Source organism: Parus major, chromosome Z (assembly GCF_001522545.3).
Source record: "Parus major isolate Abel chromosome Z, Parus_major1.1, whole genome shotgun sequence".
In the NCBI taxonomy this organism is placed as follows: Eukaryota; Metazoa; Chordata; class Aves; order Passeriformes; family Paridae; genus Parus; species Parus major.
In genome coordinates, this window is record NC_031799.1 from 7,652,262 (window position 1) to 7,679,775 (window position 27,514).

Sequence of the window (27,514 nt, forward strand, 5' to 3'; positions counted from 1 at the left end):
AGTTCCATGAGACCAGATTCCCCTGGGCACAGGCAATTCACACGAACAGGAAGAGTGTGGGGCTGGAAGGAATCCACCTGCCCTTGGCCCAAGGCTCAAAGGAACCACTGACCATCTCCTGGAAGCTGCCAAGAGATCACTACCTGGGATTTGGAAAAATCTCCAATCTGTTCCAGGAAGAGTCTTTGTACCAGGGATAGACAAACAACCCAATTAGCATTCCAGGACTTTACTATGATCCACAGAGAGCACAGAAAGGGGTTTTAAAATACATTAAAACTGAGATGCATTTTAGAGAAGTGCAAGATTTCCAAAGAGTGGCAGATTAAGGAGCAGTGTAGCTTTGACTGGGGGCTGGCACGGCTCTGTGCACTGTCCCCAAGATCCTGCCATGTCACTCTAGCATGTTCGCCCCAAGCGGGAAGGCGCTGGGACCAGCGGGATGCAAGCTGTGCCACAGGGGCCCTGGGCATCCTGTGCTCCCAGCATTGCCATCACTCTGCCACAGGTTTCGCTTGCTTGGCTGCTTCCAGACGTGACAGGACTTCATTCCACTGCACAAACTGCTTGGACAGAAGCAGGGTCTGGATATGACACTTAAGGAAAGCAATGTGGAAACTGTGAGGAAGAAACCCAGGTCAGAGCATCCTGATAGCACCATTACAATCCTGATTCCTTGGGAGAGGCCCAGGGCACCAGGCTGTTGAAAGCCTACATGGATTTAATCCACCCAGTGGATGAGTCACTGCACAGCACCAAACACCCACAGGAGTCTGGCTGGCACTTGTGAACACCACGAACCACCACCATACAAGGGCTTTCTAAACAACTTCCCTACCCACTGTGGTTTTGGGATGTGCCTCGGCACTGGGATCCTACACAGCCAGGACAGGGACACAAGTGCCACCACATCAGAAAGGGTGTTAAACCCAGGGTTGGAGATCCAGCAGGATCAGCCATGGGGAAAGGGGTCATTTCAGCTGTCACAGGCCCGAAGTCCCAAGGATACCATTTTGTTATAATCCTCAAGGAGTGTCTTGACACTGTCAGTGAGATCGTGACGTTTCTCCTGCGAAGAGAAGAGCCACAGTGCATGAGCAGTAAATAAGGACATCTCTCCTTTCCCTGTACCTGACAGCACTGCAGGAAAACTTATCCAAGGCCAGCACTGAGATCCGTGCTCAGGCACTGGCTGTGGATGCTCACTGCAGCTGGACAGGTTTCCACAATCAAGAGAAAAGTCACAAACACTGATCCCATGAAGCAGCAAAACCCCCAGGCTTGCACTTCTGCCTGCCTTTCCTCATTATCCAGGCTTTGCTTGCCCCAGGACAGAAACTCACAGCAAAATGCTGAAAGAGACCATTAGAACTGCCCAGGCTATTCACAGCCAGCTCTGGGAGTGCTCATACAGGGAGGGAAAGGGATACACAGAGGGAAAGGGTGAAGGGACAAGGTGGCAGTGTCAATAATGTTCCAGAGAGTAAGACATGGGAGGAACGCAATTTTTCACCTCAGTGTCTCAGTAAAAGGAGGAATTCAAGATGGTTAAATCCACTGCCACCTACTACATGTCACAGAAAGCAGTTTTGAGCAGGCTTATGGTAGGCAAATTTCCAACTTGGACTTAATTGAGAGAAATTCTATCCCCTTTTCTCCCTTGGAGTACCTAAACTTCTTTAAGAGTGTGGCATGCATATTCTGATTCTGCCATAAATGAGCAATTCAAGCAATCACAAATACAGGGGTGCCAGTGCAGCCACTGGCAAAAAGTTCCTATGCCCTTCCAGTCAATACTGATGGGAATATTCACACTACCTGCTGCTGTATGTGGATCTGTGAGAGTCGCTGCAGTTTGGCTGCATGGTCAGGAACCGCTGGAAGCACAAAGGAGAAATCAGTTTGGGTTGTTCTACAGCACATGGGAACAGTTCCCAAAGTAAGGCCTCCTCCATGAGCACAGCATGGCAGAACTCCTGGGTGCAAGTGTCCCACACTACAGGTAAAACTCATATATAGGATTTAAAAAAAGCTACTTAACTACCTAACTTAACTGCATACAGCACAAGTTCAGGGATGCCCACAGGGAGGGCTACTCAAGAACTCAGAGTAAACAACCTACACAGCAGAAAAGGTATCTCTATCTATGCCAGGAATGGAGATGTTCTGGATATAAAAAAGCTCACAGGAAGGAATGACCTGTGTCCTGGAGTGACTTTATGATGTTTGTATCCCCAGTGGTCTGTTCTGTTTATGTCACACATTAAGTTCTGCACTTTTCAGACTGGCTCTGAGAGCAAAGAGGGGGAAGGAGCAGCTGCAGTTTGTGTTAAGGAAGAGCCCTCATTCCCCACATCCTGCTCTTGAACTGCGCTGTCTGCAGCATGGACAGACAGAGGGACAGAGCTCTCCTTTGCTTTTAGTTAGCTTTAGCTAGCTGAGGCAGTGAAGTTCCCTGGACTGTTCTTTTCTGTTTTCCTTGGATCTGTTCAAGCCCGCTCTGGACTGAAAACCCAGCCAAACCCTGGGAGCTCACACCTGTGACCCACCAGGGCTTGGGCATCAGCACCTTCCAGTGCTGGAGGGACTGATAAGAACCTGAGTGAGCTGAGCTACACCCCACAACAAGGACTTTCTGGATTTGCCATCTCTTCCAACAGTGAGAGGTTTCACTGTTTAATATTATCCATTTTTTTATGCTTGTAGATACTTTGCTTGTTAGAAAACCAGTTTTTTCCACTTTTCTCCAAGGAAATTTTTCTCATACCAGTTGGGGGAGGGGCCACTTGAATTTGTTTTCTGGAGGGACGCTATCCAGAGGTTTTCTCCCAAATTTTCCCTAAACCAGGACAACCTGCCAGGATCCACCCTCTCTGCCACATTGCTGTCTCTAGCCTGCTTCACAAGCCACTCTATCACCTCCTTGACCTTGCAAGGGAGGCTAGAGCTGCATGAGGCAGGAGCAGACCAAGTTTGTACTCAGTTTACTCTCACACCACTAAGCTGTCCTCTTCTCTAGTCTCAGGCTCAAGAGAAAAGAAAGCAAGCAGGACAGGTCGCAGCTTATCAGGTGGCATTTGCAGCTCCAGCTTTCAGAAGAATGCATACCTTGGATACTGGTGCTGTCCAAGATGGGCTGGAGGGTCTTCACCTGCTCCAGAAGGGCTGCACGAGCAGGAATAGCCTGTTCCTCTGGTTATGGCGGCGGGGGGGGGACAAGAAGCAATATCAGTAAACACAAAACACTGCTTTGACTTTTCACAAATAGTGTTAATTTTTCCACCTGATCTGTCTTTACAGTAGGAGGCTTGTTCATGATTTTATTTACACTTTCGTGCTGCACATCCCTGGGTCTTGATTCTCACCAATTTCATGCAAGAGAATCTCCACCAAGTTCTAAAGACAGGACAAGGAATAATGCATACATATTGAAAGAGGGAAAATTTAGGGTCGGTATTAGGAAGAAATTCTTTACTGTGGGGGTGGTGAGACACTGGCACAGGTTGCCCAGGAGACTGTGGATGCTCCACCCCTGGCAAGTGTTCAAGGCCAGGCTAGATGGGGGTATGAGCAACCTGGGATAGTTGGGAAGGTGCCCCTGTCTACGGCAGGGTGGGTTGGGACTGGATAGTCCTTAAGGTCCCTTCCACCCCCTTAACATTACACAATTCTATGAAATTCCATTCACAGATTATACCATCACAAATTGATCAAATTCCTTGGGTCAAAAGAGGACAAGGCTAGGGGGTGTTGAAACACACCCAAATGCCTTCTATTTTTGTCACAGCCTGGAGAATACTGGAAGTGGGGTGAGGAAACCGCTCTAGCTCCAGCTTTTCTTACCAGCCTTTGATTAATTCAGGGCTAAAGTGAACGATCAATATGGGAGAGATCAGAGTTGATAAAACTGCAGCGTGGCTGCGCACGAGGGAGCACCGAGGGTGACAGACATCCTTGTACAAACCATCTCTCTGATGCGTCCACAGGGCATGCTGTGCCATGTCTTTACAAATGAAGAAAAGAAATCCATCCCGGTCCATCTTCGGTAAAGGACACTGTTTTCTGCAGTGTTACAAAAGCCTCCTGTATCTCCTGGTTTCATGCCATACCTGCCAAGATGAACTGCAGCTTCATAGCATCTGGAACAGCCATCCTGTCAATGTACTGAGGGTCAAGGTATTTGATTACATCTTCAACTGGAGGGATAAACAGGTTTGGAGACAAAAAGCAGGGTACATGTTATGGCATTCACAAGAGCAGCTTCCCCTCCCACTGTGTACCAGATTACTTTGCAAACACTGCTCACTTTCGTATTTTGTTCCCCAGATTAATTAATTTCTATGTCACTTTGGAGCTCTGTGACCAAGAACTGACAAATGGCTCAAGCCAGGAAACCACTGCATTAGGGACAACTGGAAATCTTGCTTTTTGTCTGAATAACAATTATCAAAGGTGAGTGAAATCTGCTTCCTCCTACCCTCAGGACAAAACCAGCCAACAGATCCCCATCCAGGTCCTTAAAATCACCCACAAATACACAGCTTATGCTTTCATACTGAGCAGCTACTGCAGACCTGGACACAAGGACCCTCCCTGCCCCTCCTGTGACAATACACAGCAAAACCTGGCCAACAGGCAGCTTTGCAGGACAAAGTACCCCCCAGTTTGGACGCAGCTCCCCAGATCTGCCCACGGAGTGTGAAGCTCATTGCTCCCACCACACACAGAGGGCAGAGCTACTTCAGCATGGCCAGGAAGTCCAAGTGAACAGGAATTAATTTCATGACTTCATGCTCCAAGAGCCTTCAGGGGCTGCATTTCAGGCAGTGCAAATCCCGGCACTGACACGGGTAGATGGAAATTGAGCAAATAACAGGCTGCAGCCGCCTGTTTCCCACTCCCGACTGCTGAGCTGGTGAATCGCGAGCACTAAAACCTCGCTCAGTTACTTATTTCTGTGACAAATAAACTGAAATAAGGGCCCCAAGTACACAGGTGCGGGAAAGATACTTTTGTTTACAGCAGCGAAACGGCTGAGAGCTCCCCGCTCCCGCCCTCCGCGAACCCACCCCTTCCGCAAGAACCGCTCACTTTTCTTAAACAGGATTTTGATCCTCTCCCTCTTGCCGGCGATATTGTTCAGCGCCACCTGCACCTTCACCAGCTCGTCCGCCACCTGCAGAGGCACAGAGGGAGGAGACGGGGCTGTCAGGCCCCTCCGGGCCGCAGCATCCCAGACCCCACCGGGCCGCACCAAACGGCGACCGGCCGCTCTCCGCAGCTCCCTCCCAGGCACCTTTCGCGGCCCGCAGCCCCCGCCGCCGAGGCCGACGCGCTGCTCCAGCTCCTCCAGCCGCCACTGCAGCCGCCGCAGCTCCACAGCGCTCGCCGCCATCTTCGTGCCGGGCGGAAGTGGCCACGCCTCACTTCCGGCGCGCCCCGGCTGTTGCCATGGCGGCGCGTTGCTAAGGACCGCGGTTGCCATGGAGGCGGGAGGGGAGGCCGCGTCTGGCGGAGCGCAGCCCCTCTCGGAGGATGCGGGGCGGTCGATGGCGATTTGCACTGCAGAGGGAGGCGTACAGCCCTCCCGCCGCCTGGGAAGGCAGTCGATGGCCGCTTCATTCCGGCGTTGTCCTCCAGGAAAGAGGCGCTCGGATGTATTAAAAGGAATTGATATAGCGATCCGTGTGGATGCAGGCCCTTTGAAATCCGGGAGGCTGCCTCCGGCTTTTCCCCAGGCCTCTGTCTGCCCGCGTTCACCTTTCTCTTATCGACTGCCTCAGGTGACACTAACAGAGAAGAGAAGCACTAATGAATGGTGCAGCCAACCCCAGCCATGCAGTTGCCTTCAGATGGCACTCACAATTGCACGGATTTCTGACCGGGATGAAATGAATTCTTAGTAGCAGCATCTGCCAAAGAAAAAGTCTAGAGAGTTTCCCATCTGCAGATAAAGAAGTGTCCTAGGGTGCATCAGGAAGAGCAGCAGGCCAAGGGAGGTAATCCTGCCCCTCTATTCAGCCCTGGTGAGTGCTGTGTCCCCTTCTGGGCTCCTCAGCATAAGAAAAACAAGGAGCTACTGGAGAGGGTCCAGTGAAAGCCACAAAGATGATCTAGGGTCTGGAGCATCTCTCCTCTGAGGAGAGAGACTGCAGGAGCTGGGCCTGTTCAGTCTGGAGAAAAGATTGAGAGGGGATCTCATTAATGCAATACATTAATTCAAAATCAAATTCAAAATTTAAATCATTAATGCAAAATATCTCAAAAGCAAGTGTCAGAGGGGGTGGTGCAAACAGGGAGAAGCAATGGCCATAAGCTAAAACAGAAAGAAGGACTTCTTTATGCTGAGGGTGGCAGAGCACTGGAACAGCTGCCTAGGGAGGTTGTAGAGTCTCTCTCTCTCTGGAGACATTCCAACCCCACCTGGATGTGTTCCTGTGTCATCTGCTCCAGGTGACCCTGTCTTGGCACGGGGGTTGTAGTGGGTGATCCCCAGGGGTCCCTTCCAGCCCTGATGATTCTGTGAATTTTCAAAGCACCTTCTGATGTTATTCTCTGTATCCCAGGGCTCAGCCAGCCACTGCCCTGTCATGTACAAATGACTTCAGCAGTGCCAGGAAGAACATGGGCCTGGGTATGGCTCTGCCATAGCCCAGGTACCAGGGAACACCAAGTCAAGGTTTCAGGCCACTCTTTTAGATAAAAACTGTCTGCTAATACAGGTACTTTACTAACGTCGCTGGTAATGTGAGCTGGATGGCTTTGGGGAACCTCTCATTGCCCTTTGCTGGAAGCTAAACCCACTGTACCCTGAAAAATTGTCCTTACGGGTACATTCCTCCTGAAAATCGTACAGGCCTACAAGGATGCAGGAGGGAGCTGTGGGGTGCTCCCTTATGCTCCCTGCAGCCTCTGTGCCCCCCCAAATCACCTGCAGGAGCTGTGCAGAGCACTCAGGCAGCAGGAGAAGGCTGAGGCTCTGTATGCGCTGCCTTTTCTTCCCTGGGATCGATAACCGGGATCTTCAGAGGGGAAGAGCTGAGCTTTGTTCCACAAAGGCGACAAATAGAAATGGCTTCATTAGCAGAAGTGCCTGGGGGCTGCAGAAGGGGCTGGGGGCTACAGGGTGCACACACAGGAGCTGTGCACTCAGCAATGGTTGGTACTTAGAGGGTACCACTCTACTGTGGCCTGGGCCCAGCATGATGGGCAACACCCCAAACACACAAATGCCTGTACTAGAGGGTCCCAGACCACCCAGTACCCTGAGGTGAGAAACTCAGGCAGTCCCCTCAAGTCCTGGGGGGCTTTGGGACTGTCCTCATCCACCCTTTAGAGTCCTATCCATTTTCCAAGGCAAGACTTGGAACAGAGCTGCAGCTACAGCACTGATTGTCCACAGCCCATCACACAGAGTCTGTTCCCTGCTCCTCGGGAAAAGAGCAGGCTTTTGACCACATCCCCATCCCTGGAGCTTGAAGGGGCACACCGATTCAACTAATTGCCCCCAGCACAGTGCTGAAGCTGGATCCAGCGCTCTGTTGGCTGGGCTGGATTGTCCCCTTATCCTCCACCTTCTCTCTCCTGCTCAATTACAGTCCCTGCAGGACATGGGCAAGCAGGCATCAATCACGGCTGGTTACTCAGGTGACAGCAGCTGTGTCCCCAAGCTCCCCAGGGAGCATGGAAACACACATCACCCTCTGAGCCTGGTAATGAGTGGGGACGCAGGTCCACATGTGCCCTGCCGGCTCCCTGGGGCTGCGGTGCTCGATGAGCTGTGGCCAGAGCTTCACAGCAGTGCAAAGGGACACAAGACCCCAATTAAGGCTGCATCAATCCCACTCCAGCTCTGCTTGGTACCTTCACAAACAACCCCCCCACACAAGCACACACATATATGCACACTCCTTGTTCAGGAACCTTCTCCCATCCCCGGTGGCCAGACCACAGGGATGGACCCGCCAGACCTCCGGTCCTCTGCAGGGGTTTTGTGTCACCCTCGTGCCCTCAACGTTTCCAGCGTGACATCCCCGTATCCCTAGGCTGCAGCACCCTGGACAGCGACAGTGCTCCCGGGGTGGGCTCGGGGGTCCGGGCTGGGGGTGTCCCCTTGCCCTGGGAATCCGTGCTGGGATGTCGGCAGGAGTCTGGGTTGTGGCTGTCCCCGAGGGACTGGGGGCTGTCCTCCAGGGGCTGGGTTGGGGCTGTACCTGAGGAACTGTGGCTGTCCCCGGGAAGCTCAGGGTGTCCAGGGTGACCCAGGACGCCCGAGTCTGGCCTCAGAGACGAACTCTCAAACAGGAGTTTCTGCTCCCTTGGGTGCTAAGGACCTGTTTTCGTGGTTGCCTCTGGCCAGAGTGTGTGTCTCCACGGGAGTCCCCTGTGCCTCTCCAAATATACAGGTGGATGGTGTGGAAGTTTATGTGTGAGCATGAGTGTAACAGTCTGAGTGTGCACGCCACTGAATTTATACAAGGGAGCACAAGTGACCACCCACATATGTGCGTGCCTCCCAGCTCAACCATGGTCACCTGTGTCCTCTGTGGGCACTGCTCAGGTACCAGGCTAGTGTAGCACTACTGGCATCTTGCCAGGTGCAACTTCACAGCGCCACAGACATGGTCTCAGCAGTTCCAGCGTCATGTTTCCTTTCCTGGCACAGGGCAGCCTAACGGGATCCCCGCCCATGGGTGAGGTGCTGCTGGGAGCTCATGGGGGCAAACCCCACAGCCTGGCTGGCACAGCTGGAGTTGGCGCCCTGTTGGATCCAGCCCATGTCTGAAAGCTCTGGTGGGTGTAGGGCACCTATTTGCAACTCAGAGCTCCCAGAAATTGAGCTGGAGGCAAGCACGAGGTGGGCTGTGAAATTTCAGGCACTACTGGTGTTACCCCAGGGTATCACAAGGCTGTGAGGGTGTCCTGCACCTCCAAACTGGGCCCTGGAGCTCGAAGGGTGGCACCATGCCCTACACACCACCCTCAGCACCAGTCTGATTGAGTTTGATTCCTTTAATAGATACACGGAGTCGCGCGGCTGCAGTGGGAGTGCGGGGAACAGGCTGGCGCCGCCGAGCCGCCCGCGCTGAGGTAGAGGTGAGCGTCGCTCCACGCTCACCTGCTTTGGCACCCTGGGGCACACACGAGTGGAGGAGGCGCCTGCCCAGCCCCAACGAGGTAGTTCGGAGTGCCGCTGTCTCCCTGTCACCCGTCTGGGGACCCGGCACCCAGGCAATCTTTGGCGGTGGGGGGGCTCTGCTGGGCAACCCTCCCTTCCCCCCACCAACAAGCCCCACCCCGACATTAACCCCCAACCCCAGCCCCACCCCAATAAGCTCCACCCCCACCATTCCCACCAATATCCCCATTATTTGCCCCCCCCAGGGTGATCCCCCTGAGCTGAGGACCTGGGGGGCTCAGATGCCACCACCCTGGGGGTGTCTCAGGGCAGGGGCAGCAAGCCCAGGCAGCGCAGGAGGGCTGGGTAGGGGCATCTGCAGTGGGTAGGGGGTGCAGTATATATAGGGGCTGCAGTGTATAGGGGCTACAATTTATAAGGGCTGCAGAATATCGTGCCTGCAGTGTTTGAACGGAGGGTGTGTATGGAGAGGCAATGTGGGCATTAAGGGCGTGTGCAGGGGACACATTGTATGCATTGAGGCATGTACAGGGGCAGCAGTGCGTGCATTGAGGTGAGTTAGGGGCTGCAGGATGTAGGGGATGCAGCATGCAGGTCCTGGGGATCCCCCAGGCATCAGGGCAGCAGGAGATGTATGTGGGGGGTTACCTGGGGGTAGTGCCTTGGGAAGGAACTTTTGTGTGTGTGTGTTTGCATGTGTGTGAGAGAGAGAAAGGGCACGTGGGGGGATAAGGGACAAAAGAGCCCACGTGGGTGCTCACAGCCTTGCATGGACACAGTATTGCAGCAAGAGGCACCTCTGGGTCTCCCATCCCACCCTGGTGGCCCAGCTGGGTCCCACAGTTCAGGCCCCCAGACTTTGGGCACCCCCAGCTGTTTCCAGGGTGGGGACATGTCTGCCTCACGGGGAGGTGCTAGTGGGAGTGTGGCTTTGAGAGGAGGCTGGGAGCAGGGGGTTTGGGGCAGGCATGGGGTTTGGACGAGTCTGGGTGCTCCCTCCACCAGATGCCAGGGTGGCTGAGGGCCGGCGGGCGAACAGGACACCTGGGGGACAAGAACAAGCAGGTTAGAGCAAGCCCAGGGTTGGAGGATCTGTTCACCTGGCCCCTAGTACCCAGGCTGGGGAGAGTAGGACCAAGACTCAGGGGGGCTTCAGCCCCCTCGCATCACCTGTGGTGTCTTCCCCAACCCAGTCATCCTCAGTTACACTGGGCAGCCTGTGGGGTGGCCCAGAGCCCATTTGGCTGGCAGCCCCATATGATGTCTAGCCCTGACCTTTCCAGCTCATTAAGTATTTCAGTTCTGAAGGCAAAGCCCTCAATTTTAATTGTGGGGCATCTCAGCAGAACAGGCATGGATCTGGGGGGCATGGGATGGGCCAAATTAGCCAGGCTGATGCACATCAGCACCCCAAAGGATTGTCTGCTCCAGCAAAGCACCCCAACATCTTTTCCTGCAACATGGTCTGCAATCAGGCAAGCCTGACATCCAGCCAGAGACCCTCTGGGCACACAAGCATTGGGGTGACCCCAAATCCAAGCCCTGCCTTTGGGACCCTGGGGAGTGGAATAACCCTAGGTGCAGGGTCACTTCTCAGTCAGAGTACACCCATCTATTCACCCCCCATTTTAGCTCTTCATTGCTAGCAGCTGCTTTGGGCCAATTTCCATCCTTGTCAACCCCCTCCTTCTCCTGCCCCCTCTCCCCAAGCCCTGCCACTTCATTACGATGGATTTTATAGTAAAGACATCAGATTGAAGGAAGGACTTGCTGGCCAGGCAGTGGCTATAAGTTATTGGATTTCCCGGCCGCAATTACACGGGCCAAGCGGCCCTTCTATTTACCTGTGTAGACAACTCCATTTATTTCTATTGACATGTTGATACTGCTAATGCTGTTGGTGGACAGGTTCAATGCGGTCTCCTGTCTGTCATCTGGGGAAAGGAAATACCAATATGAGTGTTAAGCGAAACAGAAACAAGAATCTGTCCAAGACAGATAAGCCGGGACCCAGTCCCTCTGGGCATCCATACTCCTCTCCAGTTGCTGCTGTTGCTCCCACCTCGGCTGCCAGGGAAAGGGATGACCAAGGCTGAGGTGTTGCATCTCGTTACCTCGATTGGAGATCTTGACGTTCATGGGGAACTGAGAGGCCATGGCCAGGAGGTTGTGCTGAAGCGCGTGTTGCACCAGCCGCTGCTGCTCCTCTGCTGTCAGGGCCACCTTCTTCTCTGGGGGCTCTCCTGTCTCCAGCTTCTCCCGCAGCTGCTCCAGCACCACTGCCTGTGAGGCAGCTGCTGCTTGGGCTGCCGTGAGATGGTGCCCGGCCAGTCCCACCGGGATAGCAATGCGCCCTGGCACGGATGCTGCCAGCATTCCATCCTCTGCAATGACCAAGAGAGCTCAGCGGGTCCCTCATTGCCACCCCACCTCACCGTTCCCAGTGGTCCCAACTCCACCCCACCAGCAATGGGGCAGGGCAGGCCACCACTCCCAGCATCTAGGCTTGGTCCTTCTCCAAAGCCAGGGGAAATACACTTGTTTCACTCCCTGAAAGGGACTAAAAGAACAACATTGTTCCTATTTTCCCCAAGCAAAAAGGGCAAAAGCAGACAGGGAACATCCCTGTTGCTGGAGCAGTGTCCATTCATGGGAAGAGATGGTCATTGCTGTGCAGCTGGGACCCTCACCCACCTTTCTTAACACTGTGCACTTGGCTGAGCTGGCCACAGCTGTGTGTGGAGATGCTAAGAGCTGGCAGAGGCATTTTGGGGGTGCCCAGCAGGGTTGGGGTGCTGGCCGGTGAGTAGTTGAAGAGTGCTGTGCCAAAAGTCTGCCTCCGCCCCTCCCGACGATTGCTGTCGATGGCAGCTTGGAGCTCTCCGGGAGAGCTGAGCGCCCGCTTCTCACATTCATAGGGATACAGGTACTTCATGTATCTGTATGGGGAGAGAGCCAGGGGGACATCCACAATTTTGCACCTCCCAGCTAGCCCTGTGGTGAGCAAAGAGCCCTTGGGAAGGAGCAGAGCCCTCCAGCCACTATTGTGGTACTCCATGTCAGGCCCCACCCAGGGCTCTGGGACATCTGAGCCAGCAGGTGCCCCAGGGCAGGTGTCCCCCGCCTGCTGGGCTGCCAGGCACTCACTGTGTGCGAAGGGTGAAGGCAGCGCTGGTGATGGAGGTAGGTAGGTTGAGGCCCTTGGTGATCTCCCGCCAGATCTTCTTGTTGATGACTTCGACCAGGCCGCCCTTGTCTGTCACCAGCTGGTACAGTGTGTACAGGTCCAGCACTTGCTTGGCCATGATGGGGATGCGGTTCACTGGTGTCCCTTCCGGCAGAACACAGGAGACGGAAAAGGGTGTGGGGGGCTGCTCACAGGAGCCTTTTGTACCTGGGATCAGAGCCCCCACCTTTCCCCCACTACAGGTACCCACAATGGCAGGCACATCCCTCTGTGCCCAGGTAAGCACCTGTGGGCACCTGGGGCACAGGCAGGGCCAGAGTGGCACTGTGCCAAAAAGCAGGGGAGACTCCAGCATGCTGGCAAGGGAGTGACCTTTGATGGAGCTGTCAGTGGGGCTGGGTATGCTCTCATCTGGGATGTGCAGCCACAGTGGGATGGGAAAAGCACCGACCCAGACACCCTTTGATAAGGTTGTCTCTCTACAATTCTCAGTGCTATCTGTACAGCACCAATCTACGAAATCTTTCAGATCATCCTAGAATGACTCACTCTGTAAAACCCTTTCAGAGCCCCATAAGAAAGATCCCATCTACACTTTAAAAAGGGACCCATCCTATAACCTTTCTGAAGAGAGATGACCCCCACAACCCCTCTGTGAGGACTCACCCAACTACCTCTCTGGAGAGGTTTTCTTTTCCAGCTCCTAACTCTTCCAAAGAGTTCCTGAAAAACCTCTTAACCTTACAGATGGCCCCAGAAGTTTCCTCTGCTTAAAAGACTTCAGTGCCCTGCTTCAAGAAACCTGACCCCTCTTTAACTGCTCTCACTAGAGACCCTGACCCATGGTGCCCCAGCATCACCCTCCTGTATGAGGCAATGGGGCAAGCAGACATGGGTTCACCAGGGTTCTGTGAGCCCAATATAGATATAGATCAGCATGGTCACCCTAGCCATCTAGTCTGGCTAAAAACCCCTTCCCACTTTCTCAGCACCCCCAAATAACCCCACAGCCTTGCTGTACTCCATGCCTCCTTTGGATGATGGTCTGGGCATTTGCTGGAAGCTGAGAAGAGAAGGGACACGCATCACATCCCATTCCACCCTGTCCTGTGTTGTGCCATTCCACCCCATATTTATTCCTCCTGCAGGGTGGCGGGGCACAGACAGTATTGGAAAGCCATCCATTTGGCCGAGGGAGGCTGTCACGACTGTGCTTCGCCCCTCAAACGAAGCCGTCATTCACCGCCATCCTCCAGCATCCCTAATTTATGGCCCTGATATTGGCTTGGCTTCTTCACATAAGCCTGAAAAATGAGCTCTTTTTATTCTTTTACTGAGTTCATTTAACTTTTTTTTTGTGTGTGTCTGTGTTGTTCACCAGGTTGGGAAGGGGGAGAGGAGTTCATCCCCCTGGGAGAAAGGCAGAGATATTGACTTGACATCTGCTGTCGGTAGCACACCAGCCCGCTCAGGGCTGTTGGCAGAAGACCCATCACCTTGGGGGGGTCCAGTTAGAGGGCTCTCCCCCAATGCCAACAAATTTGCAGGGTCTCAGCCCCCAGTCAATGGCCCATGGACTCCCTTCCCTTCCCCTTCATTTCCCCTTCCCTTCCTCTCCCTCTTCCCCCTTCCCCCTTCCCTTCTCCCTTCTCCCTTCCCTCTTCCTCTTCTCTCCTCTCTTGGTAGCTTACAAAAGTGCCTTGCCATTAATCTCGGGGCTGTGTGGGGTGCGTGGCCGATGCCTGTCCCACTGACAAAGGCACCTGTCTGCATCCCCACAGAGTGATGACCCCAGCCCCAGCCAGGGCGAAGGGCACAAAAGCCCAAGGAGGTGATACTGCCATTGTGGTGCTGCAATTAGTGCCTTGATTGATTAATAGCCCTGTCTTATCAGCAGGGCACTCGGCTTGGTGGTGAAATTGTCAGGGGGGAGGGCCTGCAGAACCCAGTAAGCAAATGCAGAAATAGCCCCCTTGTGTCCCTATTACCTTTGAGGTGCCACAGAAGCTGGGGCATTGTCATGAGCTGCCCCACTGCCTGTACCCCATATCTGATGGTGGCATGACTTCCATGAGTGACCAGGGCCAGCTGTGCCCTTGTCCCATGGGGTGGCCTCAGAGGGTCTCCCCCCCAACCCATTTTTAAGCCCTATAGATTTTCCACTCTTCTGACAAATGTCAGTGTTGATATTATCCACATAAACAGTAGTGGCGACACAGTCCCTTTCAGCAGGGTTTGCCCTGTGGACATCAATCCCTCCTGGAGACTCTGAGGACACAGGCTGGGTGTCACAGATCCCTGCCCATGTACCTCTGGGTGCCCCATCTGTACCTGCAGTGGTTCTCAGGTGCTGCTTCTTACCCAGCTCTTCACGATCCCTGGGATGTTGTCCTTGCCCCTCAGCCCTTCCGTCCCCTTTCTCTTTGGTCCAAAATCCCTGTCTCCTCCAAACAGTTCATGCACACCTGCACCTGTGCACCCACACCCTGCCTGCCCTCCCCAGAGGGATGGCACCCACTTGGAGGAGAGGCAGGAGAGATGGGATGGAGGGCACAGCAGTGGGACATCCAGACACAGAGGGATGTGGAGCAACATTATCAGGGAAGCACTGGGCTTCCTCCCTCCTCCCCACACCAGCAGGCACTTAATTAGCCCCAGCCCCAATAGTGAGGAAGATAATTAGCTCTGGAGAGAGAGATAATGAAGCTGCAGAACAGCCCATGAATCTTGTAGCTGATGGATGCTGGGAGGGCCCAGATAGTGCTGATGCTCCCACTCACTCCCCACAGATCTGCATGAAGGCCAGGGGGCACCCATGGGGCAGTACCCAGCACATCCATGGCCTACAGCTGGCCCCAGTGTGAGCCCTATGGCTATGCCAGCCACTCACAACACTTCCATGAGTGCAACAGCTTTGTGGTGTCCCAACCCAACCCTAAAGTCAATCTCTGCAGCCCCACAGCCAGGTGGAGATCCTCACCATCCTTCCAATGATCAGGACATGCGGGTGACTGCCCCTCTCTGTTCTCCCTCACCCCAGGCACAGCCAGCCCCAAAGCCCCTGCACCCCCCTCAGCCTTTCCCCGTTAATTAGCTCGGCATTAACCTCTGCCTGGGGTTTACTGGGTATCGAGCGGCTTGTTCATTAATCCACACACCAGCAAAAGGCTCTAATTAATACGGCCAGCCACACGCCCGCGCTCGGCAACTTTTAATTGTCGCAGCCCCGGCCGGGGAGGGCGAAGGTTAAAGTATTTATCGAGTCCCTGGGAGCCAGCTCGGCCCCCCATGCCGATAGCAAAGATTTCCGATGAGGATGGGTTGGCTGGTGAGCCCTTAACCCCTGGATGCCTGGATTGCTGGCCCCACTCCCACAAACCATAGGCATTGCTGAGAGGTGCTGATGGTGGGCATCCTCACCAGGCACTGCTAACAGGGAGCCCTGATGGGCACTGCCAAGGGCATTCTCACCAGGCACCTCTAAAGTCCTGAAAACTGCTGATGGGCATCATTAACAGGTGTTGCTAATGCTTGTCACCAAGGAGTATGTTAATGGACATCCCCACCAGGTGTTTCCAGTGGGCATCCCTGCTGGACATCGCTAATGGGCATGGGATAGTGCATTGACAGTTGCCCCAGCTTGGGGTTAGGGGAGAGGGCCAGGGGGAGCACCTGCCTGTTTTGGAGGGTTTTGCAGAGACCTGGAGCAGCTCAGGGCCTGAGAACAACACACCATGAGCCCCCCACCAGCAGCCAAGGCAGGGGTGGCAGTGGCACCCACCCCAGCCACCCACCTTTACCTCTCTTCTGCATGAAGCCAAAAAGGTCATCCAGGAACTCCTTGCGTTTTGGGTCCTCATCTAGTTCATAGAGCTGGAGGCAGGGAAGAGAGAGAGAGAGAGGGGTCAGTGCTTCCAGCACATGCAGGTGAGAATGGAGACAGGAGCAGTGCCTGGGGCTGAACACTGCCTGTGCCTGAACCTGGCATCACCCCTGGCTCCACCTGCCTGCTCTGCAGCAACAAGAGGTTCTCTGTGGACCACTAACAGAATCCCCTGACACACCCTCTGCCTGGGTGTGGGCTCTCCCCATACCTGGGGTCTGGCATGGATTCCCCACAGACCACTGACTATTTTGAATCTTTGCCGCAGAGATGCTGAGTCTGTGCCTGAGTTTGTCCTGCCCCTCGCCCTCTTATCTGCAAGAGTCACAGTCCAGAGGCATCAGCAAACCCCAAGTACCAGACAGGACCCCAGGATTGTGATGCTCTGCTCTGCTCTGGCACTGCTGAGTGCTGGTGTTCCCCAAGTCCCAGCATGGGATCAGCACCCTCATCAGCCCTCATCCCTCACAGGGACACAGGCCCACCCAAACAGCAGGGGCTGATCCCATCCTGGGGAAGGAAAGGCTGGCTCGCCCATGGCACTGGATACCATCGAGGGAGCTGCAAATGCCAGGGCTGCCATATGCACAGGATTGCACACACACAAACATGTGGCTTTGAGGATATTTCTGTGTGCTGGAAGGTCTGGACACATGGACACAGCCTGAGCTGAGGGACAGCACGAAGTGCCAGCTCCGTGTGGAAGTCCAAGCTTGCCTGATTCCAGCACAGCACCTGAGTGACCATGACAAATTGGAGCCTGCCAGATCGATGGCCCAGCAGTAAAAGTCAGAGCACATGAAGGAAAAATTAGCACCAATCGAAGACGCTATAGACACCAATTCCTCCCAGCAAGCCCGGCAAGAATTTAAAGCCATTGAAAAGAAACAAAACTCAGCAGTCCAGAATGGATTTCCAAAACATATACAAAGAAATGCAAGCTGGAAAACAAAGTCAGGCACAAAATAGAGTCGTTTAAAAAACAATTGTGCTGGGAAAGGCTGTTAAAAACCAATAGAAAGGGAGCACACCCCCACTCCACACAGAACATCATTCACCAGACAGATAAAGGGAGCTGTGCTTAAGGGTCGTCAGGCTCCAGGGACATGGAGATGTGGGGATGGGGGTGGATGCCATGGGGGCACATGAATGGAGAGATATGGGAATGTAGGGATGTGAGGTTGCAGGGACTCAGGGGACACAGAGATGTGGGGATTCATGGGGATGTGGGGACCTACAGGGATGTGAGGATGCTTCTACAGACCCCATGGTTCCCACCACTGAACAGATACACCTAACACAGTTCCGTGTCTAACTCAGGTGCCAGCAGCTTGTCCCTTCTCAGGGACAGACTGGTGCTAATTGCCTGTCCCTAATTTCATCTAGGGGTACAACTGCCAGGCTCACACCATACCCACAGGTCCTGACTGCCTGGCTCCATGGAGCTCCTTCTTTGCTGCCTCCCTGCTCTCTGGATCCCACTCACCTATTCCCTCCTTGCAGCAGGGTGCTTTTGGAATGCCCTGACCTCTGGGTGCCAGTATTGTGTCCCTCTCCACCGTGGTTTCCTGTCTTGCTCTGTGCAACCTCCCCATCGCCTGCTCTTTTCCAGGAGGTCCCCAAGCGATTGATTACAGTAACTAGGTCAGGCTCTTAGAAGAACTCCAGGAGGCTGCTTTGATTTCTGCCCCAGGAAGGCTGTGTCAGCCAGGCTTTGCCTGCATTTCCCTGCCTGTCCCTGCCTCTGGAAGACCTCCACACCAAGTGCTTTGACATCTCCTGACATCTGGCTTGTCAAGGTAGGGGCAAACCCCCAAAACTGGCAACTACCACTCATTCCACTGGAAGGTGAAGCCATGGCTGTCCCAAGGGTTGCCCAGTGGATGGGTTCAGTACCTACACACGTCTGCCCTGGGTGCCTCTCATGTTTCTCCTCCCATCGATGCAGGCAGGATCCCATCCAGAGCAGGCTGCTACTGACTCCAGCCCCCAAAACAGGTGCCCTCCAAGGGCCAGGTTCTATTTTTCCACTGTTTATTAACCTCTAACCTTTTATCTGTGGGACACTGAGATGCAAAAACACATTACATCAAATGGGGAGCAAAGGTCAGCTTTTAAGTGGAGATGAGAGCGGAGCTGAATAACCGGGTACAATCCGGCACAGCCCTTGGGCAGCCTGGGATTCACAGGGTGTTCCATGAGATTTGGAGATGTTCAGGCTGGAGAAGAGGTCTCCCGGGTCACACACAGTCACTGTGCAGGGACACATGCCTCACCTGGGTGCACATAACCCCACACAGGCTGCCACAGTCCCACGTGGTGGGTGCAAAAGCCCATGTGAGCATATACAACCCTACACAGGCATGCACAACTACTATACAACCCTACACAGGTTTGCAGAACCTCACAAGCGTGCACAGCCTTGTGTGGGTTCACTCAACCCCACACGAGTGTGCACAGCCCCTCGTGGGCATTGCACAGCTCCACACAAGAGTACAGGGACACAGAACCCCTCCTAGTGCCCCACAAAAGGTGGAATGGGCACGTACAATCCTGCACAACCTTACACCTGTGTGCACAGCCCTGCAGGGGCACGTAGAACATCACAGGAGTGTGCACAAGCCTGTGATGCACATACACACACAGCCCACACAGGCACAAATCACTACACAGGCACACACAGCCACCTCTGGAAGTGCACAGCCTCCCATGGGCATGTACAGCAGTGTGTGACCAGACTTCCATGGGCACACACCAGACTGCAGGAGCATCCACAACCCCCTACATACATCACAGGCACGCACTCCAAATGTGCATGCACAACCCCAGATGGAACATGCACATCGCTGTATGTGCACCTACAACCCAAGACTGGAACACACAACATCAGACAGGCATTCAGAACCCATATATACGTGCACAATTCTGGACAGGCACTCACAACCCTGCAGGGGCATGTACGACCCCAGAATGGAACACACAACTCTAGACAGGCAAGCATAACCATAGACAGGAACACAAAAATCCCAGTTGAGCATGCACAGCCCCAAATGGGCAGAGCCCCATACATGCGTGCATAACCCCAAACAGACATGCACAACCCCATATATGCACACACAAACCCTGAATGTGCATCCACAACCCCAGATGGGCACACAGAGCCCCAAACGGGAACACAGAAGTCCAGAAGGGGATGTACAGTCCCACACAAGCACATCTAACCCCAGACAGGCACTCCACATGGATGGTCACCCCTGACCCCGCAGGGCACACGTTGCCCCAGAGCATCCCCCCACCGTGCGCTTGGGAGCAGTGGTCTGAGCCTTGCCCAGGGGAAGTTGTGCAACACAACTAGAGGCTCCTGCTTGTGGTGACCTATGAGCAAGGACCCTTTTAATCGTGTTTGTATTGATATAATTAGTAACTCATTTAACGCCATCGATGTAACTATATTCCTCTATAAACGGAAGTATTAAACTGTCAAGCCCCGGGATCGATATCCCGCCGGTGTGCAGTGCAGCCCTGCTCTGCCGACCTCAGGGACCTGTCCATGCTTGGCCACTCCAGTGGCCTTGGAACCCCTGCAGCACCCCACCTCCACCTGCACTGCTGGCCTGGGTGCTTGTGCAGGACTAGTTCCTCATCCTACAGCCCACGTTGGGTGCAGCTCCAGGACCTGGTCCGTCCTGTCATCCCATTGCCATGGCGACATCTATATTCCTGAAGGGATTGGGATAACGGGGCTTGTCATGCAGGTTAAAGGTCAGCGGGTCGAACACGGTTTATTAACAGGACATGAATAGACCTCGTGCTTCCTCCTCCTCCTCCTCCTCCTCCTCCTCCTCCCACGATTAAGTAACATTGTTAGCACCACTCATTCACCAACCAGATTACTTTCCTGGAGCCAGGAGGGCTTCTAGAGATGAAGCTCGGGTCTTAGACCCCTTAGCCTAGCTGACACCCTAGACAGAGGAAGGATGTGAAGAGGTGCTAAGCCACCCCCCAGGCACTTCAGCTTGCCTCATCGTTGTGAGTCCCCACAGAGTCCCCCCTGGGCCCCACTGCCAAGGGAAGTGGTCTCAGTGGGACCCCCACAGTCCCCGCTCAGCTGCCACCTCCTGCTGGCAGAGAGGGCTCAGATCAGCAGCCAGGATTCAATCCACTTAATATGAGCTGTATCGATCTTGGACCCTGCTCAGCTCCCCCCCACCATGCAAACCCCCCAACCCTGAGCTGCTTAATATCCACCACATTGATTAGCCACACTGCTAATTTTTCCATCTGGCCGCTGTTCACGCCGCGCGCCCAGGTAATGCTCAGCTCCCTGCACCCCCCAGCCACACACCACGGGTGGCTGACTGCTGATGCACTGTTTTGGAGTCACTGCACCTCTCCGGAGCTCGACTGCTGTCTCTGAGATCCTTCCCAAGGAAGATGGTTGGTACACAACCAAGCATCCAGACACTGGTGTGTCCTCCCCTGTGCCCTGCTGGCATGCCTCAGTTTACTCTGCAGGTAGCCACAGAATCTGACCATTCCCAGTTGAGGAACAGCCCTGAGCACACCGGGGTTCAGGGATCCTAAGAGTATCCACAGTTAGAATCTTCCCCTGCCATGGGGCACACAAAACAAACTAAGGGTTTGCATGTCCCTCCCCCCATCCCCATTGCCAGAGCTGGGGGGCAGTTCACTCCCCGCCAGGCACAAACCACCCCCTGACCTTGCAAGCCACCACTCGCCTCTTCCACCAGTTGTTAATAAGTTAATGGTTACGGGATAGCTTTGCTGGGACAGCCGGCTGCATTCGAAGGCAGTGCTGGCTCTTGGGGGGACAATGTTCTAATGACCCCAGATCTGACCCCACAGCCCTGAGCAGTGTGGGGTGCTCACTCATCCCAACACCACCAAACTCAGCAGTCGCCCCACTAGCATAGCTGGACATCTCTGTTTGGGGACCTCTCCCAGCACTGTGGTTCCCCCTCAAAGCCTTTCATCATGCTTAATATTTAACGGCGCTTTATAGAGCAGGCAGGTTTAATCAGCGCTGATAATGCGGCAGATCCGGCAGGTCATTAGAACCCCCCTTCCCGCCGCAGCCGCTCCCGGGAGGGCTGCCTGCTGCAAACATTAACCCGGCCCCGTGCAAGGTTTGCTGGCAAGAGCTGGCCTTGGGATGGCAGCCCCCCACCCACAGCCTGGCCCTGACATGACATGGGGGGCTCACAGGGTCCCCAGCCTTCTGCTTAACACACTCTGCAGGAGGGGAAACTGAGGCAGGGGTGTTGGTATGGCTTGCCTACAGGCTGGGGCAAGAGGAAACATGGTGCTCATGGCTGTGTGGCGCAACCATAGGCACCATTCATGGCCCCTTGTCCATCTGAGGGCTGTGGCACAGGAGAGGCGGTCCTGGCTCCCAGCAAACGTGCGTCCCCCATGATCAGCCCCTTGTTACTCGTTCATGGCTGAGCAGGCAGGGAGTCAATGAGCAGATTTGTTCGGGTTAACCTCCCTGACCCACCAGCGCTTGCTACGCCACTGCCTCCCCCCTCCATCCTTGCTTTCCTCTCCATGTTGCCTCCCCCTTCATTCTCGTCTCCTCCTGCCCCTGATCCCTCCATGGGTGACTGAAGCTGTGGGACATCCTTCCCCTTCAATCCCTCATTAGGTGACTGGAGCCATGGGACCCTGTCCATGCCCAGCACCACCCCAGGTGTCTCCAAGGGACACGCACAGCACCCCTATGGTACTTACATGGGTGAGCACACAGGGCATGCTCTAGCACACACTGGGGTCTGTGCACATACACACCTGCTATGGGGCTGTGTGAGTACAGGGTGCATGCCCATGGGGCTGTGTGCATGCCTGGGATGTGCATGGGCTGTTCAATCCCCCTCCCCACCATGCACATCTATCCCCATCCCCTTCCTGCAACTTCTTTGAAGGGACAATGTAGAAGGAAAGGTTGGTGCCCCCTCTAACCACACCCTTTGAAAGCAACCCCAGCCCCCATCTTGGCCTCTGCAAGAGCTGTGTGACTGAGCAGAAAGAGTATCTGGGCCTGGTTCTCACTCATGCCCTCCCACAGACATGGGATGTAAGCTCTGGATCCATGATGGAGAACACAGCCTCACCAACAGAGGCATCTCCAGTGGGTGCCCTGTGCCCCAGGGGACAGGCTTCCACAGCCCCCACATAGAGTCTGCTCACCCTCTGCACACTCATGCACACTGCAGCTTGCTCTGAAAATGCACACACATGTACATGTTGTTCTTGTGCACCCTCAACCTGGACAAACAGCCCCACCAAGCACACTCACACAGCTCTAGCAGGTGCCCTCCCTCTGCCTGTCCACACTTACACATCCCTACACACTCCTCAGATACACACAATCCTTCTGCACATCCATCCATCCATCCATCCATCCATCCATCCATCCATCCCCTTGAGACCAGAGTCCACCACCCCAGATCTGACCTCCCCACTGCAGTGCTGTCCAGCCAGTTGGCAGCATAGGAGATTTACCTCCATTATTAACCCAGTTAGTGGATTATTGGAGGCCCAAATTCATGAGGGGATGCATCCTCCCCAAAGACTCAACTGGCATCTGATTTCAGGGAGGTAGCTGGGGAGGGAGCTGGAAGCAGCCTCAGTGCGAGCTCCTGACCCTCCACAGTGAGGGTATTCTCACACCCTCAACTAGTTTTTACACCTCCTCTTTGGAGCCCCAATCCCAAACCCTTTGTACCCCTGGCTGGAAGACAATGTTGTGGCAGCTTTAGAGGGCTCTTGAGCCCTCAAACCATGCCTCAAGCACCCATGGGCCCATGCAATTCCAACCCAGTGACACTGGTATGGGCATGCACATGCCTAAACACGCTGGGACACCACACGTGTGTCTGTACATGCACACAGGTGTGTTCAGACTCGTGTGTGCACACTCCACATGGATCCACACGTGCTCATATGGATCCATGAACACATTCTAGCACTTCCATGGGTTCACACACACTCTGCACGCTCCTGTGCATCCATACAGACACACAGGATCTCCCAGGGATTGCTATGGACAGGGACTCTCACACGGGTCCACATATGTCCACGTACCCCCATGCTTACATGTGCATTTATACAAGATGCACACACGGGTTGGTCTGTGGGCATACACACCCCCCAAACACCTGTTTGCCCTTCCAGACACACCCCAGGAGCCCCCCAGTCCTGTCCTGTGCCCTCCATTGCAGCTGGGTTGCCAGAGCTGTTGGAGCTCCAGGGGTTAGCACACTGACCCTGTGGTTCCAGATTAGGGGCACAGCTCTGCTCACAGGTTCACTGGAGAAAAGCCCCCAGGCAGACATGGAAAGGGCAAACACACTGTGTCCATTCCCCCCTCCCTGCCTCTGCAGTGTAGCAAGAGACCCTCTAATTTAGGAATTGGGAGCCCTTGGTCTTGCAGTTAGGTGGAAGATGCACTGGCAGTGAGGAGTGGGCTATGACATGGAGACCACTACCCTCTTCTCAGAGTCCCCCTCTTCAGCTGCCCCCATTCTCTGAACATTCCTGCCTCTATTTCCTCCATCCCCAGAGACAACACCACAAGAGAAAGCAACAGGGACAGAGGTAGGAGGGTGCACACCACAGACCCTCCCACCCCATTTTGGGACAATCTTAGGTGGCACAAGGAGGTCTTTGTCTACAGGTGTACACACCTCCAGGCTCTGAGATGTGAGTGCACACATTCACAGCTGGCAAGCCCTCCCTAAATGCATGTTAAGGACAGGTGGGTGGGTGCAAAAGGCAACTGCTGGCATCAGGAACAGGCAGGGCAGGAGGAACAGAGTTAGGCTGAGGATAATGGCAAATGGCTGCTGGCAAAACCAGACACCCCCAAATTAACCACTGAGGCTACCAGACAGCCTGGAGTTCCTAAAGCGCTGGTTGGGGTTCACCCCCTGCAGCTGCTCCTGGGCAGGGAGGAAGGAGCTTCAGAGGATCCTGATCCCCCCAGTCACAGGTGGGTGTGAACATGTTGGAGGTGCCCTGGCAGGCAGGGCATCCTCCTGCCAGCAAACATGCCACTAACAGAGAGCTGAATGCAGAGCCCAGATGTTTGAGTCCCTCTCAGCACAGGGGATGGAGAAGAAAGCCCCGGGTTCTGGTGCTGTTCTTCTATCACTTGGAAGAAACCAGTGCATGGTCTATATGCATGGTTTCCCTAGGGGGAAAGCTGAATTCAGCTCAGGGGGTGCTGAGCTTGGCACCAGAAATGCCAGGTTAGCATGCTCTTACACATGCCCTCCAAGTCAAACATAAAGCAGAACCACAGAATTAAAACCTGGCTGCATCCCAGCCCTTAGGGAAGCTGGGGTTCATGGCTTGTTTCAATGCACCAACAGACCCCACCTGGTGGCCCTCACCTCAGGGCTGGGTCCGCCTGACAGCCCTGGGTGTGGAGACCTCCCAGACCTTTGCCCAGGTCTCTACCCATGTGTCCTTATCAATGTACATAAACCGGCGCCGGGGCTGATGCAAGAGGCAGGGGTGAGGGGGTCTCTCAGCCTCGTAACATTACAACAACCCCCCTAGTCAGAGCAAAGGTCTTACCAGCCCCCCCTCCCAAAACCAGCGCCTTAGGAAACATATAAAACTATAGCATACATGTGGGGTATTTCCCCAGAAAGCTTCTCCATGCAAAGCAGCATTTGTCCATTAACCCTGTGGGTTTCACCACAACCACCTTGTCCTCTGCTCCCATTTTTAGCACCACTGTGCTCTGTGGAAACCCTTCCCCGGTTGGTCCTGCACCAACTTCCCACCCCATCCCCATCAAAGCATCCTCCCCACTGCAGAGAGATGGGGAAGTCTCTCTCTGCCCACTTTCTGCCAAGCAGCCTGGATTTGATGGTCTCTGTTCACTTAGGTGTGCCCCAGTCCAGGACGATGAGAGCAAAGACAAGCCCTCAACCCCACTCCGGGTGACAGCATCATGGATTGGGCAGTTTCAAGCAGAAAGTCTGGGTGGGAAATACAGCTCTGGCCACTACCATGTCTCACTCCAGCTCCAGGACCCTCCCATTGCCCCAGCAGCTTTCCAGCAGACACACACTGACCCCCCACCTCCCCCACAACATCACAGCCCAGCCCCTGGGGAGCCTCCAAAAGCTGAAGCACAGCCACCCTTCCCACTTAGTCCCTGCAGAGAGCAGAGAACCTGTTCCCCAGGCTGGGTGAGCCACAGCCCTGCAGCCTGGGGAGGACCCAGCAGGGACACATCCCGCCCAGGCAGGGCTGTGTCCCCTCCTGTATGATCTCAGGGGAGGGACAGGAGTGACAGCCACACTGCAGACCCCAAAGCAAGCTGGCACCGCAGCCTGTTCCAAACTGCAGAAGGATATCCAGTTGTTCCCTGGGCTGGCTGGGACATGTCACAAGGTGTGGGTCTATGGATGAGGGGTACATCACTTTTCCAATCAGGGTTGGAAAAACCAAAAGAGAGCAAACAAGGAAGGAGCCAACTCTCACCCTGGGAAGCGTTGGCAGGATTTATCCTGCACCCCAGCCTCTCCTGTCATCCCTCTCCCACTATTCACAACATTCCTGCCCTGCACAAGGAGCGCGGGCAGCACCAGACAGGGGCAGGGCGGGAGGCTGAAGGAAGAGAAATGCCGGGGATGCTTTCCTAGCCTCCCCGGGAGGGAGGAGCTGCTTCCCACCTCCCGGCTGACCCCGGGAACCGGACAGTCAGCCTTTTTCTGTGCAGCGGGGTGTAATGTAACACTTCCCGGACGAGCTGTTTGGCCTCTAGAGCTCACCCACTCCGGCCCTCCCCGGGCTGCTTCAAGGCAGCGTCAGGCGCTGGCAGCGTCCCTGGACACGGCCGGGAGCCATGTGCTGCCTGTGCCCTGTTTGTACCTGTACCTGCCGCCCTGTAGGCAGGGGATGAGCCCCGCCCCCCCCAAATAATAACTTTTGAGCAATTTGAAACAGAAAAGGAAGAAGCCGCCACAGCAGCCAAAAGTTGCTGCTCCTCTCCTGCCAGACCTGGGTGAGACTGAAGTGCCCTCGTCCTCCTGTCCCTAAGCAGTGCTGTCCTAAAAAGCCACACAACAGCTGTGTGGGGATATCCCTGTCTGTTCTATCCCCTCACCACATCTTCCCTCTCACCCACTGTGCCTCTCTGTCTCCCCTAGCCAAGATGAGTGCATGGGGAGCACAAACCTGCCTGGCGCTGGGCACTCCATGCCCACACCCTTGCATGGAGAGGCACCTGCTGTGTGTAAACCAGAGCTTGCACAACACAGCTCAGATGAGATCCACATGCATTTAATAGAGGAAGACTTCCATCCTTGATATGAACTTCTGAAACCTTTTCCCTGTGCCAGATCTCAGTTGCAAAAGGGTCTTCCCTACACCAACCAGGAATGAGGGGACAGGGTGTATGTGCTACTCCCTCCAGTACAAAGAAATCAGTGACCTGCATTGACCAGCTATAATATGCCCTGGCCCTTGCAGAGACACAAGCTCCGTGGCTCGCCAGCTCCTTGGGGTGACCACACACCAGAGCACTTGCCCTTTTCCATCTCTGCAAAACCTCCATGGACAGAGGTCAGCCTGTTTTACCCACTATGGAAAGCACCAGAGATGGAGCTGGCACAGATCAGGGTGGGCACAGGGAGATGCCTGGACACTGGACACCCTACCATGATTCAGGGTCTGTGGACAGGCACAGGGGACACTGAGGAGGTAGGGTCATGAAGCAGGGTTGAAATGGGGTTTGGTAGCAGGGAGATGGGGAGCACACAGGATGATGACGATGCCTATAGGGTGGGACAGGGCTTAGGAACAGGGGCAGTGAGGAGCATTCAGGGGGTACCCATTTAGGGGAGGATGAGGGGACTTAATTTATAGGGTGCCATCACAATAATGTCTAGGGTTAATGGGGATATGGAGGATGTCTGCTTGGGGTCGGTCATAGCTTGGTCATGGTGTTGCCCATTTAGGGTGGGACGCAGACAGGGTTTGGGAGCAATGGGGGGCATTAGAGGTCTTCATTCAGGGAAAGTTGAACCCGAGTTTCGGTACCACGGGGGGACACTGGGGATGCCTGCCTGGAGCAGCCGGTGCTGGGGCAGCGATGCCTCCTTACCTGTTTGAACTGCTCCTCGTAGGTCCATTCGTGGTGCGGGGGCGGCGCTGGGTCGCGGGGCTCCCCTTCTTCCTCCTCTTCCTCTTCCTCCTCGTCGTCGTCCTCCTCCTCCCCCGCAGCGGCGGCCGGCGGGCGCGGGCCGGAGGCCGGGCGGCGGCGGGG

The 27,514-nt window shown here is 54.8% G+C and overlaps 2 protein-coding genes across 2 annotated transcripts; both read right to left on the reverse strand.

Annotated features, from left to right (window-relative positions):
* Positions 1–213: 213 nt before the first annotated feature.
* DCTN3 (dynactin subunit 3) lies at positions 214–5,417 on the reverse strand. Its single transcript, XM_015615536.1, has 7 exons — positions 5,297–5,417; positions 5,092–5,176; positions 4,110–4,196; positions 3,109–3,192; positions 1,819–1,877; positions 1,010–1,069; positions 214–584 (listed from the first exon to the last, which is right to left on the reverse strand). The coding sequence occupies exons 1-7, from the start codon at positions 5,393–5,395 to the stop codon at positions 495–497; spliced, it is 564 nt and encodes a 187-aa protein (XP_015471022.1). The 5' UTR covers positions 5,396–5,417; the 3' UTR covers positions 214–494.
* A 3,914-nt stretch (positions 5,418–9,331) lies between these two features.
* ARID3C (AT-rich interaction domain 3C) lies at positions 9,332–27,514 on the reverse strand (the record flags this gene model as incomplete). The annotated part of the gene is made up of 7 exons (XM_015652191.2): positions 9,332–10,183; positions 10,984–11,073; positions 11,254–11,523; positions 11,834–12,078; positions 12,287–12,470; positions 16,127–16,199; positions 27,353–27,514. Coding segments are annotated over 7 exons (1,167 nt in total), but the record flags the coding sequence as incomplete, so codon positions are not given.